This window comes from Cnephaeus nilssonii (assembly GCF_951640355.1).
Source record: "Cnephaeus nilssonii genome assembly, chromosome: 4".
NCBI lineage: Eukaryota > Metazoa > Chordata > Mammalia > Chiroptera > Vespertilionidae > Cnephaeus > Cnephaeus nilssonii.
This window is the reverse complement of record NC_137075.1, coordinates 78,519,337-78,536,235: the sequence shown is the minus strand read 5'-3', so window position 1 is coordinate 78,536,235 and position 16,899 is coordinate 78,519,337. Positions and strand designations below refer to the sequence as shown.

The 16,899-nt window shown below is 39.0% G+C and overlaps 1 protein-coding gene across 1 annotated transcript in view; it reads left to right on the top strand.

Moving 5' to 3' along the window:
- Positions 1–16,899, top strand: part of KCNH5 (potassium voltage-gated channel subfamily H member 5) — a gene marked incomplete at its 3' end in the record, with an annotated part of 258,189 nt that overhangs the window by 151,451 nt on the left and 89,839 nt on the right. Inside the window, exon 8 of the mRNA XM_079769588.1 lies at positions 3,530–3,729. Coding sequence (XP_079625714.1) covers positions 3,530–3,729 — 200 coding nt within the window. The remainder of the gene's footprint in view (positions 1–3,529; positions 3,730–16,899) is intronic.

Genomic DNA, 16,899 nt, shown 5'->3' with positions numbered 1-16,899 from the left:
AGTGTGATACTGGAGGAAGAGGATGTTTAGACAGGAGGTCTGGAAAGGGTTCTGTGCTGAGTTGGTTTTTGAATGAGGAGAGGATATAGACCAGGTAAAGATCTCACAAAGGGTGTTTTATCAGAGAAATTAGCTAGTGAAGCTATTTGAAGAGTTAATATGTTCAGAATGTTTGAGTAGCACCAAGAAGGCTAGCATGATTGGAGCAAAGGGAGTGAGAGATGACTGGTAGAAATTATGATCAGCGAGGGAGTCAGTGTTCTGATTATCTTGGACTAGGTTGAAATTAGTTATATATATATAAATTCTTTCTGCTGCGTGAAAAAATTAATTATTTGGAAGCTATTTCCGTGATGATGATGATGAGGATGATGATACATAACAATTCATAGATACTTACTCACTATTAGACTTTATTTTTTAACTTGTTTTGTATGAGTTACCTCATTTAATGCAACCTCTTTGTGAAGATTCTAGTGCAATTTTAAAGTGATAAATGATATCGTAGAAGTCTAGAGAGATTTAGTAACTGGCCCAAAGACACAAAGCTAGTAAGCGGAAAGGCACATACTATTAAAGACTATGCAAGCGTGCTGGTAGAGGTGGAGAAGTGATTGAATTGAGGCTATATTTTGAAGGTAGAGTCATGAGGAATTGTTGATGGATTAGATGTAGGAGATGAATCCAAGAGTGAATTGAAGGATGACTTGGTAGTTTTTGGTCTGAGCAACCAAGTGTGGCTTTGCAATATACTGAGGTTAAAATGTGTATTTGGCTGTTGGGAAAAAGGTGTTGTAAATTAAGAGTTCTTTTTTGGACATGGTTGCCCTGACTGTCTATCAGGCATCCAAGAAGATGTGCGTGTCTATAATTCAGGGCAGAGGTATATTATCATTGAGAGAAGCTGCATGTGGATACATGCAAATTTTCTGCACTCTTTTTGCAACTTATTATAAGTAAAAATATTTTTAAGTATATATACACATATACTTGAATCTCTTACCTTAAATTATGACCTTGTTTAGTCCTCTCCAGTATAGGATGCCATACTCACATGAAAATGGGAGTCAGAAGTGGATATCTTTGTAAATATGCCAAACTTATTGAGATGTTGATTACATTCTTCATTTATTAATGCTGCAAACTTTTAATATATTGGCAGTTTTCTTTATATTTTAGTACTTAAACTTTTCTTTTGAGCAGAATGTACGCATATTTAATGTACCCACAAAGATGAAATGTGTGGTAATTTGTTACACTAAAAAGCAGTAGTAAGACACTTTGGCAAATAGAATATATTGCAAGTACTTAGGGAGCCAAACAAGTTAAATATGTCAAATAATAGGTAGTTCTGTGATATTTATTGACAACTTAAAATAGCTGGGCATTATTAAAACACATGATTATAGCATTATTTCATTAATCCTTAAAATGCTTATTATTTTCTTTTATATTTTTATTGATTTCAGAGAGGAAGGGAGAGGGAGAGAGAGCTAGAAACATCAAAGATGAGAGAGAATCATTGATCAGCTGCCTCCTGCATGCCCCACACTGGGGATTGAGCCCACAACCCGGGCATGTGCCCTGACCAGGAATCAAACTGGTTCATAGGTCGATGCTCAACCCCAGAGCCACACCAGCAGGGCAAATGCTCATTATTTGAAAATCATAAATTCTCCTTCTCTTTTCTGAAAATGTGAAATTCCATATTTTTACATGTTTTTTCTATCATTATTTTACATACTAGAGGCCCATTGCATGAAATTCGTGCACTGGGGAGGGTGTCCCTCAGCCCAGCCTGCACCCTCTCCAATATGGGACCCCTCAAAGGATGTCCAACTGCAGGTTTAGGCCCGATCCCTGTGGAATCGGGCCTAAACCTGCAGTTGAACATCCCTCTCACAATCCGGGACCCCTGGCTCCTAACCGCTCACCTGCCTGCCTGATTGCCCCCTAACTGCTCCTCTGCAGGCCTAATTGCCCCCAAATACCCTCCCCTGCTGGCCTAATCACCCTCAAGGCTTTTATTAGTATAGATTATTTCTGTGTTTGACTTTCTTAATACCACAATGGTGGAACAGAGATGTTAAGTCTGTGATTACCTCTATTTTTTAAATACAAATATTCAAAAGTTTAAAGACCCAGTTGAGAAATGTCAGCACTATATTATTCTTACTCAGTTTTAACAAAACATCATTTATCTTGAAAATTACCTGCACTCTCATCAAAATTCCTAAGTAACAGTAAAAACAACAACAAGAATAACAGCAACAACTGACTAAATACTGATAAAATTACAGCTTCCTGATGTGAAATTGTAATTTGTTGTACTCAGAGAACAATTGTTCTTAAAAACCCCAACATGATTTTCTGAAAATAGGTTAAGGATGTTAAGTTGCATCACTAGCTTGATTTTATATCACCTCCATCAAACGGAATTTTGGTTGATGAAATGGCAAAATGAAATATCCCATACTTTGTTTAGAGGAGTCATTTAAAAAAAATGCTTGGAGGATGTAAAATGAAAGTGATCATTGTCTGATAGTCCACTTATTTATCAAATGCTTATGGACTGTATGTGGTTACTAAACATTGTGTTTACTGAATACTAAGGTGAATAAAATACTGCTTGCTTTCAAAAGAGCTTAGTGTTAACCAAGGGAAGGGATAGAGTGGGGGTTGTGTGCAGTTGGGGGCATGGTCAGTTTGGGCTGAACTCAGCTGCTTTTCAGAGCTTTTACAAGATCAGATAAACATTAGTAGCCTGACCAGATGTGGAGAGGGGAGGGTTGGTAAATTATGGGTTGAGGAAGGGGATCGTAATCAGGGGCATTAAAAAACCCTCTCCCATCGTAGGCTCCTGTAGATGAATAGCACTGGTCTGCAAGCTGGCTTTACTCTTAATTAAATGATGAAATAAAACAATTTACAATACTGGTATACTGACATGAGTTTAATAACGAATTTTCAGGCACTTCCCAAAGTTTCCTTTTAGCTGTTAATTCCAACTGCGTTTTTTCTTCAGAACCTTCTAAAAATGAACACTTTAATTTGTCTTCAGTCCCTATATTTCTTATGTTATGTCAACAATATTTATAAGTAGGGAAGTGTTCCAAAAGCTGGAAGGAGCAAGCAACGAGAAAGAACATACATTTCTAAACTGGATCATCAATCCCTGGAAAATTCAAATCGATCATTCCGGAGCACAAGGCTGGAGGATGACTTTAGATGTGAGGTAGAATTTCCTAGGCAAATTATAATTTTGGAGCATTTAATTCTTCACGAAATCTGTTAGCCACTCTCATGTTTTGCCACATTGACCAGAGTGTTGTACACATGTTTGTCTTACTGTAGGTAACATCTACTAAATTAATACCAAATTCCAGGCACTTTTCTCAGGGGTGAACATGTATTAGCTCCTAAAGTTTATAAAGACATCTCTGTCACACTATTCATTGATTGGGCCAATATTCACATTTTCTTTTCACTTGGGATATTTGTTTCATTTTCATCATTTCTTCTCTTTCAGCTCTTCTTTATGCAACTATTTTTGGAAATGTTACCACAATTTTCCAGCAAATGTATGCCAACACCAACCGATACCATGAGATGCTGAATAATGTACGGGACTTTCTGAAACTTTATCAGGTCCCCAAAGGCCTTAGTGAACGAGTCATGGATTATATTGTCTCAACCTGGTCCATGTCAAAAGGCATCGACACAGAGAAGGTAGGGATTATCATTATTGTTGTTATTTATTTTCTGTTTCAATAGGATTCTCAGATGCCTGTAGTTTTCTCACTCACATATTGCTTGTATAATTGCTTCATAAATGTTACTATATTTCATAAGTAATATATCAATCAGTCATATTATTGAATGCTTAGAAGGTGCAAAGCACTCAACCATTAATCATCCATTAGTACTAGTCATCACACTCAATTTAGAAATTGTGGGTCCTGAAAACAGCTAATTACTGCATTTCCATAAAACACTCTCATTACCACTCAGAATAATTTGCTACATTCCTCTCAAACTCTAACAGTGCTGCCATTTCTCCTGGTAGATTTTATTCTTAAATTTTTTCTTTGACCTTTTACCCATTTAAAATTTAGAAAACAACTTCCTTGCTTTTAAACTAAAAAATTATGTTTGCTATCCTCCCCTAAAATCTCTCCCCTTTCACATGTTTATAAAGCAACTTACAATTCTTTGTTTTTCCCACACAAATCTATAAAATGGATACTATGCTCCCCATTCATTTGATATCTCTAATTTCTTGCTTGTATTTTCATGAAACCTTTTTTAATGTTTCCCATCTATCTCATATTATGGGCAAATAACTGAAGGCCTCCTCACAATAAACAAAACCAATTTTTTAAAAAATTCTCACTTCCTACACCCAGCTGATTCAGGTCAAATATAGAGGATGACAAATAGGGCTCACACACAGGAGTTTTAGAGAAAACTGAATGTGAGCTATTTTACTTTATAAGCATCAGTGGAGACTTTCATTTTTAGGTACTGATTTTTGACAAATGATAATGAAACAGCACATTACCTTCCTTGCCATTTCCCACAAACTTGATTTGTTCTCTTAATCATATGAGGTTGACTTGTGGTTTTTCTATAAGACCTGCTCAACAAGTACCTTTCACAGTCAAAGGGAAAGAGCAAACGAGCAAAGTAGATGTTTAGTTAGGGGAATTTCATGAAACAACAAGCAGATAGTTTTGTAAGCCAGAGCAGGCATTGTTAGGAGCAGGTGGTTGAGTGAATGTGTAGGGAATGAACATGGAATGTGAAAATTGAGGGAGAGAAACCTGCTCATATACTCAAGGGTAATTATATGAAAAAATTGTGAAAGAGGGTTACATGTGCTCCTCTTAAACATTTTACAAGATACATTTTCTACTTAAATGGCCACTTAAAGTGGAAAATGTGACCATAGAGGAGAAAAGGACAAATTACATTTCCATGGAATTTGATTAATGTATAAATGAGCCACTATGTGGTTAGTTGGGAGGGTATCCAAAGAAGGAACAGACTCCTCCTCAGGGGTGCAGGTGTGAGTCGGTGTTTAAGACGTCAAATGCAGGAGGTCCTTTGAGGTTCACATTCAGTGAAATTGAGGTCACGAGGGAACTATCTACCTTGCCCATCACCATCTCAAGTAGAAGCTTTTATTCCAGAAAATTCAGTGAGGTCACATGGTAGATAACAGAAACACTAGTAAAAATGATGGAATAATGGCCTTTTACATTAGGAAAGAGCCCGACCCATAGCCTGTGCTTCTCCTAGAGGACCTGTTCAACTGTCTGCTTTATGCCATTGATAGGGTCTAACACATTGGCATTGGTTGTTGGCAGAATACATGTTATGTATGATTTATGACATTGTTATGACTGGCATGGGGTGTTGGCATGGAACATGCCATGTAGCAGGAGGTGATTTCTGGGTTCCTATTATTTACCATATTATTTGGTTTATAATTTGTGGTCATGGAAATGTACTTCAAATTAGAGTATCCACTGGAATAAAAATAGATGGAGAGGCTAATATTAAAAGTGAAATAAAATTTTATTTCAAAGGAAAATATTTTTAAAGAAATAAGTATACATATTAAAATGAATTAGCTTTTGGGTAAGAAAAAAAAAATCATGGTTGTGCCTCCTAACTGAATGGGGAATCTTTGGATAGTTTATGTCTAAGAGAAAAAGCAGATTTAAATAACTGGTAAATATGTAAGTTTTGCTGTGTATTCTTTTAAACATATCTAAATTTATTTTAATGTAGCAGCATACTCTCCAGGCCTTTATTATTTCTCCCAGCCTATTAAGAAAATCCCCACCCAGATGCATAAGAACTAACTGTAACAGCACTGTAAGTAAGGAGACATATGCCAAAGTCTTGGCTTCGAAAGGGGAATAGGAGATGTCTGCTAATTTCATAGGCAATGGGGGTGAGTTTAAAAAATGTATCCATAGACTACCTACCATATGCTATACCAAACAAGAAGAAAACAAAATTGACATCCAGATCTCTGGGTTAGTAGAGAACCTAAAAACCAGGGGAAGACCCACATGCCTGTTGGGCATTTAGTTATTTGACAAATAAATAACCTAACACATAACTTTAAAATACTATAATAAAGTATTGAAGTATAGACCCAAGAATTAGTAGCCAAAACAAAGAGGGAGTAGATATCTCAAAACTAGACTTTATTATGGATAAGAACCGTTTACAACTTAAAGGACCATTGCAAAGATGGAATTGACATATTATTTAATCCTATATAATAAAAGGCTAATATGCAAATCAACCAAACTATGGAACGACCAGTCACTGTGACACACTGATCACCAGGGGGCAGATGCTCAATGCAGGAGCTGCCCCCTGGTGGTCAGTGTGCTCCCACAGGGGGAGCGCTGCTCAGCCAGAAGCCGTGCTCATGACTGGCGAGCGCAGCAGTGGTGGCAGGAGCCTCTCCCGCCTGCCTCCACAGGAGCCTCTCCTGCTTCCATGGCAGCACTAAGGATGTCTGACTGATGTCTTCTGGGGAGCGGGCCAAAGCCATCAGTTGGACATCCCCAGAGGGCTCCCAGGCTGGGCTGAGGGACCCCCCTCCCCCGGAGTGCAAAAATTTTGTGCACTGGGCCTCTAGTATAATTATAAAATGAGCTAAAAATCTAATAAAATATTTAATGAGAGTCGTTCCACATGACCTAACATAAATATCAGAAAGACTGAGAGTTAAATGTAAAAAAATAAGAAACCATAAATGATTAGAAGAAAATATGTAAATAGTTTATTTGTGTATGTATTAAAGTGATGTAATACATAACAAAGTAAGTAATAAATACATTTGGCTAGAAAATGTAAAACTTCTCATACCAAAAATTATGAAGATGAAAATGAGAGCATGTGCAATAAATACCATAAGTGAAAGGTTAATTATCTTAATATGTAAAGGTGATTTTATAAATCAACTAGAAGCCCAGTGCATGAAATTCGTGCACTGGGGTGGGGGGGTGTCCCTCAGCCCAGCCTGCACCCTCTCCAATCTGGGACCCCTCGGGGGATGTCCGACTGCCCGTTTAGGCCCGATCCTTGTGATTGGGCCTAAATCGGCAGTAAGACATCCCTCTCACAATCCAAGACTGCTGGCTCCCAACCGCTCACTTGCCTGCCAGCCTGATCACCTCCTAACCACTCCCGTGCCAGCCTGATTGATGCCTAACTGCTCCCCTGCTGACCTGATTGCCCCCAAATGCACTCCCCTGCCAGCCCGGTTGCCCCCAACTGCCCTTCCTTGCCGGCCTGGTCACCCCTAACTGCCCTCTCCTGCCAGCCTGGTTATCCCTAACTGCTCTCCCCTGCCAGCCTGGTCGCCCCTAATTGCCCTCCCTGCAGACCCAGTCACCCCCAACTGCCCTCCCCTGCTGGCCTGGTTGCCCCCAACTGCCCTCCTTTGTAAGCCTTGTCCCCCCCAACTGCCCTCCCCTGAGGGCCTGGTCACCCCCCAACTGCCCTCTCCTGCCAGCTTGGTCCCCCCCCCAACTGCACCCGCTGCTGGCCTGATTGCCCACAACTACCCTCCCCTGCCGCCATCTTGTGGCGGCCATTCTTGACCACATGGGGCCGGCCATCTTGTGTGAAGGTGTGAGGGTCAATTTGCATATTGCTTCTTTATTATATAGGATAATAATCAAGAACAAAAATGAGCCGAATACATAGAAGACAAAAATACAAATTACTAATCTATATATATAAAAGCCTAAGCAACCGTTCGACCATTCGACTGTTCAACCGGTAGCTATGATGCCCTGCACCCTCTCGCAATCCAGGACCCCTCAGGGGATGTTGGAGAGCCAGTTTCAGCCCAATCCCCACAGGCCTGATCCAGACAGGAGGGAACCCGATTCCGGGGTGCATCACCTGAGAACTGCCCTCTTGCAATCTAGGACCCCTCAGGGGATGTCGGAGAGCCTGTTTTGGCCCAATCCCTGCAGGTATGATTCCAACAGGAGGGAGCTGGATCCCCACAGGCCCGATCCAGACAGGAGAGGGCCCAATCCAGACAGGAGGGGGCCTGATCCCCACAGGCCCAATCCAGACAGGAGGGAGCTCTCTCGCAATCCGGGACCCCTCGGGATATCGGAAAGCCAGTTTCAGCCCAATCCCCTCAGGCCCGATCCAGACAGGAGGGAGCCCGATTCCAGGGTGCGTCACCTGAGAACCGCCCTCTTGCAATCTGGGACCCCTTGGGGGATGTTGGAGAGCCGGTTTCAGCCCAATCCCCACAGGCCTGATCCCCAAAGTCCAGGCCGAGGGATCCCACCAGTGCATAAATCTGTGCACCGGGCCTCTAGTAAGCATATAAGAACATCTTATTTTCACTTATAATGAATTAATATTGAAACAGCAAGAGACCAATTTTAATATGTCAAATGGACAAAGTTAATGCCTAATCTTAACAAAGGCTGTCGTGCCCGACACTGTCATATAGTTTTGGTCTATATGTAATTTGGTAGGGCATTGCTTGAAAGCAGCTTGACCAAGATAATACCCTAAATTTGGGATATTCTAGAGCTCAGTCCTGTGCCTCTTCCTTTTTTGACTATATTCTTTTCTTCAATGATATCCAATCAAACTATTTTAAAAATTCATGCTAACACCACCAAAATATACATACTCACCTTGGACCTGTTCCCTGAACTATAGACTTTCCATTCCAATTGCCCACTCATGTTCAGTGAAATTATTCAGAAGTGAACTAAACATCTCCCGTAAACATGCTCCACTGATATTCCTCCCCAATGCAGTTAATGGCAACTCCACCCCTCAGGTGCTTAGAATGAAATTCCCCTTCCCTCACAATAAAATCTCCACTGAATTTTGTTGGCTCCACCTCCAGTTCTTACCACCTTTATTGCTATTACCTGGTCCAAGTTACTATCATGTTCTATCTGGGTTATTGTGTAGCCAAATAACTGTGCTTTTACCTTTGTCTCCTTTTGGTATATTTTAGCCCAGCAGCCAGTGAACTTATATGGCTTTCATAATAAAACTTTCTGTTTACCTATCTATCCATACATATATATTATATACATATCTTTACTCTAGGATTTTTTGATAATAAGAATGAAATTGATTGAGCTTATTTAAAATATAAGGGTGGAATAAAGAAAATGAATGGCTGATGACAGTAATGACATAAATTCTGTAATTGTAGTAATAAAATATTAGAAATATGAATATATTTGATGATGTAACTTTAGTAAATAGCTTCTCAATTTTAACAAATATCCCCTATTTGATGTTAGAGACCTTTGTTAGATTTCTTATTCCTCAATAGTCAAATACTAGTCTTACTATATTTCTTATCTCACATTTATTTGATTGCTTTTTTCAAATATTTTATTAATGATTGTTGTTACCATATTTAACTATGAGTATATAATGAAAAAGATTGGAATATAATGTATTGAAGCTAAATGTCTTTGTTCTGATGCTTCTCTTATTAGTTCAAAGAGCTATATTTTTTAGTTGCTAGTACAATAGAATTTAATGATGCATTGCAGCTAATTACAGAAAAACCTTCACCCTGATTACTGAGATTTCCTTTTATCATTTCTACATTGCTTTATAGATTTTTTAAAAAAAATTCAGCTTTAACCCACAAGCAAATTAATCACTGTGATTTAATTCAGTCTTAACTTGCCTTATGTGAATAATGTTTTCTCTAATTCAAATTGTGGCATTAAAGTCAGTACTGATGTGGAGATTGTAGCATTTTTATCATAAAAGGTAGCCTTAGGCAATGTTTTTATATATATACATACAGAACAGTATCTAGATTAATTTTATTTGGTTGAAAGTATTTTATTGACTACTAATTATAATAGTTGCTCTAGATTCTTTTAAAATTTAATATCCAAATCCATCCCCTGGGCTTTGCTACTTGCTGACATTCTGTGCACCTAGAAGACAAAAGAAATGGGTGCAATGAATGAGAATTTATAAGGGAAGAGGTGATTATAGGAAAAAATAAAAAGCATGATGGTTAAAGCTCAAAAAATGTATCCTACAGTTTGAAATTATTTTACTGGGAAATAATTCAAGTGAAGTAGATGGTTAGGGACTTCATTTTCAGCTTTGGGGATTGTATGATAAAATTTACAACTTGTATAATGTATAGACCACATATTTCTCATCATACTGGATTTTTTTTCAGTTTGTTTTGTAGAATGAAGCTTAAAATTAACGGTATCATCATTTTCTAATTTTCCAATGTCTTTTTTCTAATATGTAGTTTGGAAAAATCAGTAGAAAAAGCTCTTCAGTCTTCATTTCTTGTTTCATAATGAGCATAATATATCAGTTGGAAGATCTTGTTATATGAAAAGTTCTATCAGAATTATGCAAAATATTCAGGCAAAATTATGCCTGTAGATTTAAAGAAATTTATATTTTGGATATTTTAAATTCTTGGGTTATTTTTAAACCTAATCTATCACAGACGCATTCTACTTCCTCCAAATACAGTAGGCAATATATTATTTCTACAAGTAGAAGTAACTTCCTTTTAATCAGTTTACTTTAATATATATATTTTTAATTTAGAAAAGTATGTCTAAATATTTCTTTGTATTTTTAAATGTGAAAAACAGGGATGACATTCTTATACATACATGGCATCTTTTTCTTTTTTTAAAATATATTTTTATTGATTTCAGAGAGGAAGGGAAGAGGGAGAGGGAGAGAGAAACATCAATGATGAGAGAAAATCATTGATCGGCTGCCTCCTGCACACCCCCTACTGGGGATTGAGCCCACAACCTGGGCATGTGTCCTGACCAGAATCGAACCATGACCTCCTGGTTCATGGGTTGATGCTCAACCACTGAGCCACACTGGTCAGACTGGCATCATTTTCTTTCTTTCTTTTTTTAAAAATATATTTTATTGATTTTTTTACAGAGAGGAAGGGAGAGGGATAGAGAGCTAGAAACATCGATGAGAGAGAATCATCGACCAGCTGCCTCCTGCACACCCCCTACCAGGGATGTGCCCACAGCCAATGTACATGCCCTTGACCGGAATCGAACCTGGGACCTTTCAGTCCGCAGACCGACACTCTATCCATTGAGCCAAACCGGTTTCGGCATGGCATCATTTTCTTGATTCAATATTTAAATACTCAAGAGGTTGCTATAACAATGTACAGCTGAACTCAAAAATGAAGGGAGCAGCCTTCCAAGAAGAACTCCACAGACAAATGTGCTGGGTTCAGTGTACTATATAAATATATACATGTGAATATAGTAAAAGGAAGCTTAATTGGATGCATTAAAACACTTTTATCTTTGGATCAAGAGTGGTAATAGTCATCCCAATACAGTCTATGTTAATCAGATTATAGATAAAATATTGTGTTCAGCTTCCAGCTGGATATTTTAAAAGAAATATTATCAAGTGGCCACACACCTACCAGAACAGAAGGTATAAAGTTCTGGGAATCTTGTTGTAAGTCAAATAAGTTAAAGGAAATATGAATATTAAGTTTGGCTAAATGAAGATGGGGAGAGTTATGACATGTTACTTAAAATATTTTCAACAACACGGATGGGCCTTCAGAATATTATGCTAAACAAAGTAAGTCAGTCAGAAAAAGCTCAGAACCATATGATTTCACTTATATGTGGAATATAAAACTGAAATTCATAGACACAGACAACAGTATAGTGGATACCAGAGGGAAAGAGGGGGAGGCAAATAGATGGTGATGGAAGATGATTAGATTTTGGTGGTGGGCACACAATGCAACATACAGGAGATATATCATAGACTTGTACACTTGAAATCTATATAATCTTATTAACCAATGTGACCCAATACATTTAGTTAATTTAAAAAACTAAAATTTAAACAATATTCACAGTATTTAAAAATGCAATGATCTATCTCCATCAGGAGGAAATGAACTACCTGCCAGTAAGGATGCAGGCAGAATGTAGTACAGTTCCCCACACAGATTGCATGGTAATTGTGTCTGAGTGCTTTTGAGTACTATTACATATCAGATGTTGTTTGTAATTCAAACACTTATATTCACAGGGTCCTGTATAAGAAAATATAGGAAGGAGACTTGACTTTGGATGGTGAACACACAATACAATATACAGATGATGTGTTATAGAATTTTACACCTGAAACCTACATAATTTTATTAACCCAATAAATTCAATAAAAATTAAAAAATATAGGCCACAATTCTGTAATAATTCAATAATTATTTGCCCTGATTTTTATAATTAGTACATCAAAATACTATAGTTTTGCAAATGAAACTGTTTTTTCCTAGGTGATAGAATAAAGACCATCTTAAAAAAAAATTATGAGGACCCAGAATCCATGATAGGGCTAAGCCAGGCCAGGCCCATGGGACAACTGGCATGTGTTTTCTGTAGTCTAAATAGACATCTAGTTGAGCCTGAGAGACTAAGCCTAGTCTATCATTACAAAGAACTATATTCCTCAGTCTGTAGTGTAAAAGCATCATGCCCCAAGTATCTGAAAGCCGTGACATTTTTCTCTCTACCTAAACATATTAAGGGAACTTAACTATTGTCATGTCCACACATGCTTTTCAGTTGTTACTTACTGAAATATTACAGAGTAAGTGTTCAGAGTTACTTTTGACATTTATCTTTCTAGCTGACCTTCAGACCTTATCTGAAAAGGTAGACATTATCTGAAACCTCAATTTTATTTTTCCTTTCATGTATCAGGTGTGATACATGACAAACACTAAGGCTCAAGTGTTTATTAGATACATTACAAGTAAATGAGAACTTTAATATTTGCTGTGATAGGAATTTAGAACATGCAAATATATATATATACTAGAGGCCTGATGCATGAAATTCATGCAAGGGGCTCGGCCCTTGTAGCTGCAGCAGCTTGCCTCAGTCCTCGCAGCACCAGCTTTATCTGGAAGGTCATCTGGAAGGATGTCTGGAAGGTTGTTTAGCTGTCTGGTCTAATTAGCATATTAGGCTTTTATTATTATAGATACAAGAGGCCTAGTGCACGAAATTCATGCACGGGGGGGTGGGGGGGGAGGGGTTGTGTCCCTCAGCCCAGCCTGCACCCTCTCCAATCTGGGACCCCTCTCACAATCCAGGACTGCTGGCTCCCAACTACTCTCCTGCCTGCCTTCCTGATTGCCCCTAACTGCTTCTGCCTGCCAGACTGATTACCTCCTAACAACTCCCTGCCAGCCTGATTGATGCCTACTGCTCCCCTGCCAGCCTGATTGCCCCTAACTGCCCTCCCCTGGCAGCCTGGTCACCCCCAACTGCCCTCCCCTGCAGACCTGGTCCCCCTCAACTGCCCTCACCTGCAGGCCTGGTCACCCCTAATGGCCCTTCCCTGCAGGCCTTGTCCCCCCAAATTGCCCTCCCCTTCAGACCTGGTCCCCCCCAAACTGCCCTCCCCTGCAGGCCTGGTCACCCCTAACTGCCCTCCCCTTCAGGCCTGGTTCCCCCAACTGCCCTCCCCTATAGGCCTGTTCCCTCCCCCCACAACTGCCCTCCCCTGCAGGCTTGATTACCCCCAACTGCTCTCCCCTTCAGGCCTGGGTCCCCCCCAACTGCCCTTCCCTGCAGGCCCAGTCATCCCCAACTTCCCTCCTCTGCTAGCCTGGTAACCCCTAACTGCCCTCCCCTGTAGGCTTGATTGCCCCCAACTGCCCTCCCTTGCAGGCCTGGTCCCCCCCAACTGCTTTCCCCTGCAGGCCTGGGTCACCCCCGACTGCCCTTCCCTGCAGGTCTTGTCACTCCCAACTTCCCTCCCCTGCAGGCCTGGTCCCCCCCAACTTCCCTCCTCTGCTGGCCTGGTCACCCCTAACTGCCCTCCCCTGCAGGTTTGATCTCCCCCAACTGCCTTCTCTTGCAGGCCTGGTCCCTCCCAACTGCCATCCCCTGCTGGCCATCTTGTGGCAGCCATCTTGTGTCCACATGGGGGTAGCCATCTTTGACCACATGGGGGCAGCCATCTTGTGTGTTGGAGTGACAGTCAATTTGCATATTACTCTCTTATTAGATAGGATAGTTTGTTATGACTTTTGGCATAGTTTACAACTACTGCAGTTCAAGCTTTACATTATTGTTAGCTAATATAATTATTTGTAAACTTTTTGTATGTCTGGTAATAGACAGCATTAGTTTTCTCTAGTAAGGGTAGGGAAATGTTGTATAACTATGTTAAATACTGAATGACTCAAACCTCTCTCTAGGAATTATATTAAGTGCATTCTTTTTATGAACCGTGTTGAAATTATTTTAGTGCAGTCATTATATAACATCACTTTGCCACTAGCCTCTGAGGAAGGGACAAATGAATCATTTGATAATTATAGTCCAGGAGTAAGAAGTAGAAGTTATCCATATGAGGCCATGGATCACTTGTTCAGTAGCCTGGCTTTACCATGAGGAGTGCTTTCCATGGTTCTGTGTCCACAGCTATGATGGAGATACCACCATCCACCTTACTTACTTAGTTGCGGGATGAAAAGTACCCACACAGCACCTGCATAAGATAAGCAATAATAAGTGTTAGCAAATAGTGTAGACAATAGTAGTTATAATAGATTTCTTTCCTTACCTGTTATAAACTGCAAGAAATAGGTCATGCCAGGCACCATTTCTAATCTTAGTGTTTTCCTACCATTTGGTACGTACTGTTGTCTTTAAATATAGATGAAAATGGAAATACAGTTGGAAAGTAATTTGGGTGAATAAAATATTTCTATATACATACACACTGAAGGCAAAGGCACAAATATAATGTGGACTTTGGGGAAAATGTAAGCCATGAATGAATCCACATGCTGCAGACTATGTCATAGTATGAGGAGGTGTTTGTATCTAACCTGCTATTTAGTTCTGAGCTGCCTTGATTGATCCATTTTCAAACTCTCACTAGAATAAATCTACAGAAATGGCTATTGAAACACTTTCTTTTGAATGAAATTCTAGTGCTTCCCACACAGTTTTTGCCGTTTACTAGAAAAAGGTAGGATTATGCAGACGGTTGGATTTTACAAACTGTACTTTTAAAAAATAATATTTTTATTTGTGTAATTTCTGTTGTTATTATTTGACTATGTTTGTTACAGAGCTTTGTGGTTTTTCTACTCCCCACCCAGTCTCCCATCTATTTTTTGGTTTTTATGATAATGCCTAAGAGGTGCCTGTCCTTTGGCTTGGGAAGATTGCTTTTGATTTTAGATTAATTTATAGTCTAGGAAGTACTAAAAAGTCTCTTTTAGCTCCTTTACTAGTAGTGCCAAATAACCATAGGCATCCCTGTCTGACAGAGCAGAAGGCAGCAAGAGGGTGGAAAAAATAGAACAAAATAGATAAAAATAAATATAAATATAGTTATGTTAGAAAAAGATCCTGTGTTTCATGCACAGGTAGGGCCTGTAGGCCTGGCCAGTGATCAGGGCTGATAAGGGCCTTCCAGCTGCCAGCTGGGGCCTGCCTTCATTTCGTGCCGCCCCCTGGTGGTCAGCACATGTCATAGTGAGTGATTGAACTCCCTGTCTCCCTATCGAACTCCTGAGGGGATACTTTATATTTTAGCCTTTTATATATATAGATAAATACTATAATTATCCCCAATTTACTATTATGGAAATTTGGCTCTAAGAGATTAAATGACTTGCCTTAGGTCACACACAACAAAACTTGGATTTGGACCAGGTCTACAATTACCTGGAGACAATGATCTTTATTAGCTACTGTGCTCCTTGTTGCATATCATTATGTACAAGTATCTCCTTATCACACCTTAATTATTCCTTTTTTTTCCACATGTTTATATTTTTTTAAATGAAGTTTCTTTACCCTTCCCAATCATCATCTTCCTGTACATTGAAAATAAACCCCATTAGTTTTTTACTGGAATTGCATTATCTTAATCTCAGAGTTAAATATACAGCAAAGGCCATCAGAAAACTTATACAGGTTGGCTGCTCAGATGAAATATGGCAGGCTCATGTGAAGGAATTCTAGACCTTGGGCATAACTCTTCTAATGCAGAGTTAGAGGTTCCACTCCTAAAACCCAATGTGAAGATCAGAGGATTCCATACCTTGGGTACAAACTGGAGGTAATATAAGTGAGGTATGATGGACAAAATGCTAGATTAACAGTAAGGAGACAAGTTCTAGTCTCCCAGTCTAGCTGCCATATTCAATCACTTAAACACAGTCTCAGAATTTATATTCTTTCATGATCTTTACATTTCTAAGATTAAAATTTAAATGTATATTTGGGAAGATTTTGTGAGAAATATATTTAGTACCCAGGAAGAGTCAGAAGATGGAGTCTGAATTAATAGTTTAATATTATAACCTTGTATCAAACTTTATCTTGATAATAAATGAGAAATTAATGGAAAGCAGCCTTTCCAGGGGGAACCTGTCATTGTTAGAAGAGAAGCAACCCAGCACAGCCCCCAAGTTACACCTGGTTGTTTCAGTTAAGATCCCTCTTGTCTAATGGCACAATTTAAAATTCCAGTACATTCGAAGAGACGTGCATGTTTAATCTGACAGTTATTGCTTGGCTTTAGAGTGCCTTCTAAAGTAGAAAAATCAATGGTCTCATAATTTTCGCATGTTTTTAATGACTCATACATTTCAGTAAATTATAGAGCACAGTACAATTAGAAGTAATTCATTCATTCATTCTCAAGATAATTGAGAACCATTTTTCCATACGATAAGGAAGCAAATAAAACTAGAACCCCAAGCCAACATCCTCTTTACTGTAAATGGTAATACTTTATTATCATGTAAATCTTCTGTTAGAAGAGTTTTGATTT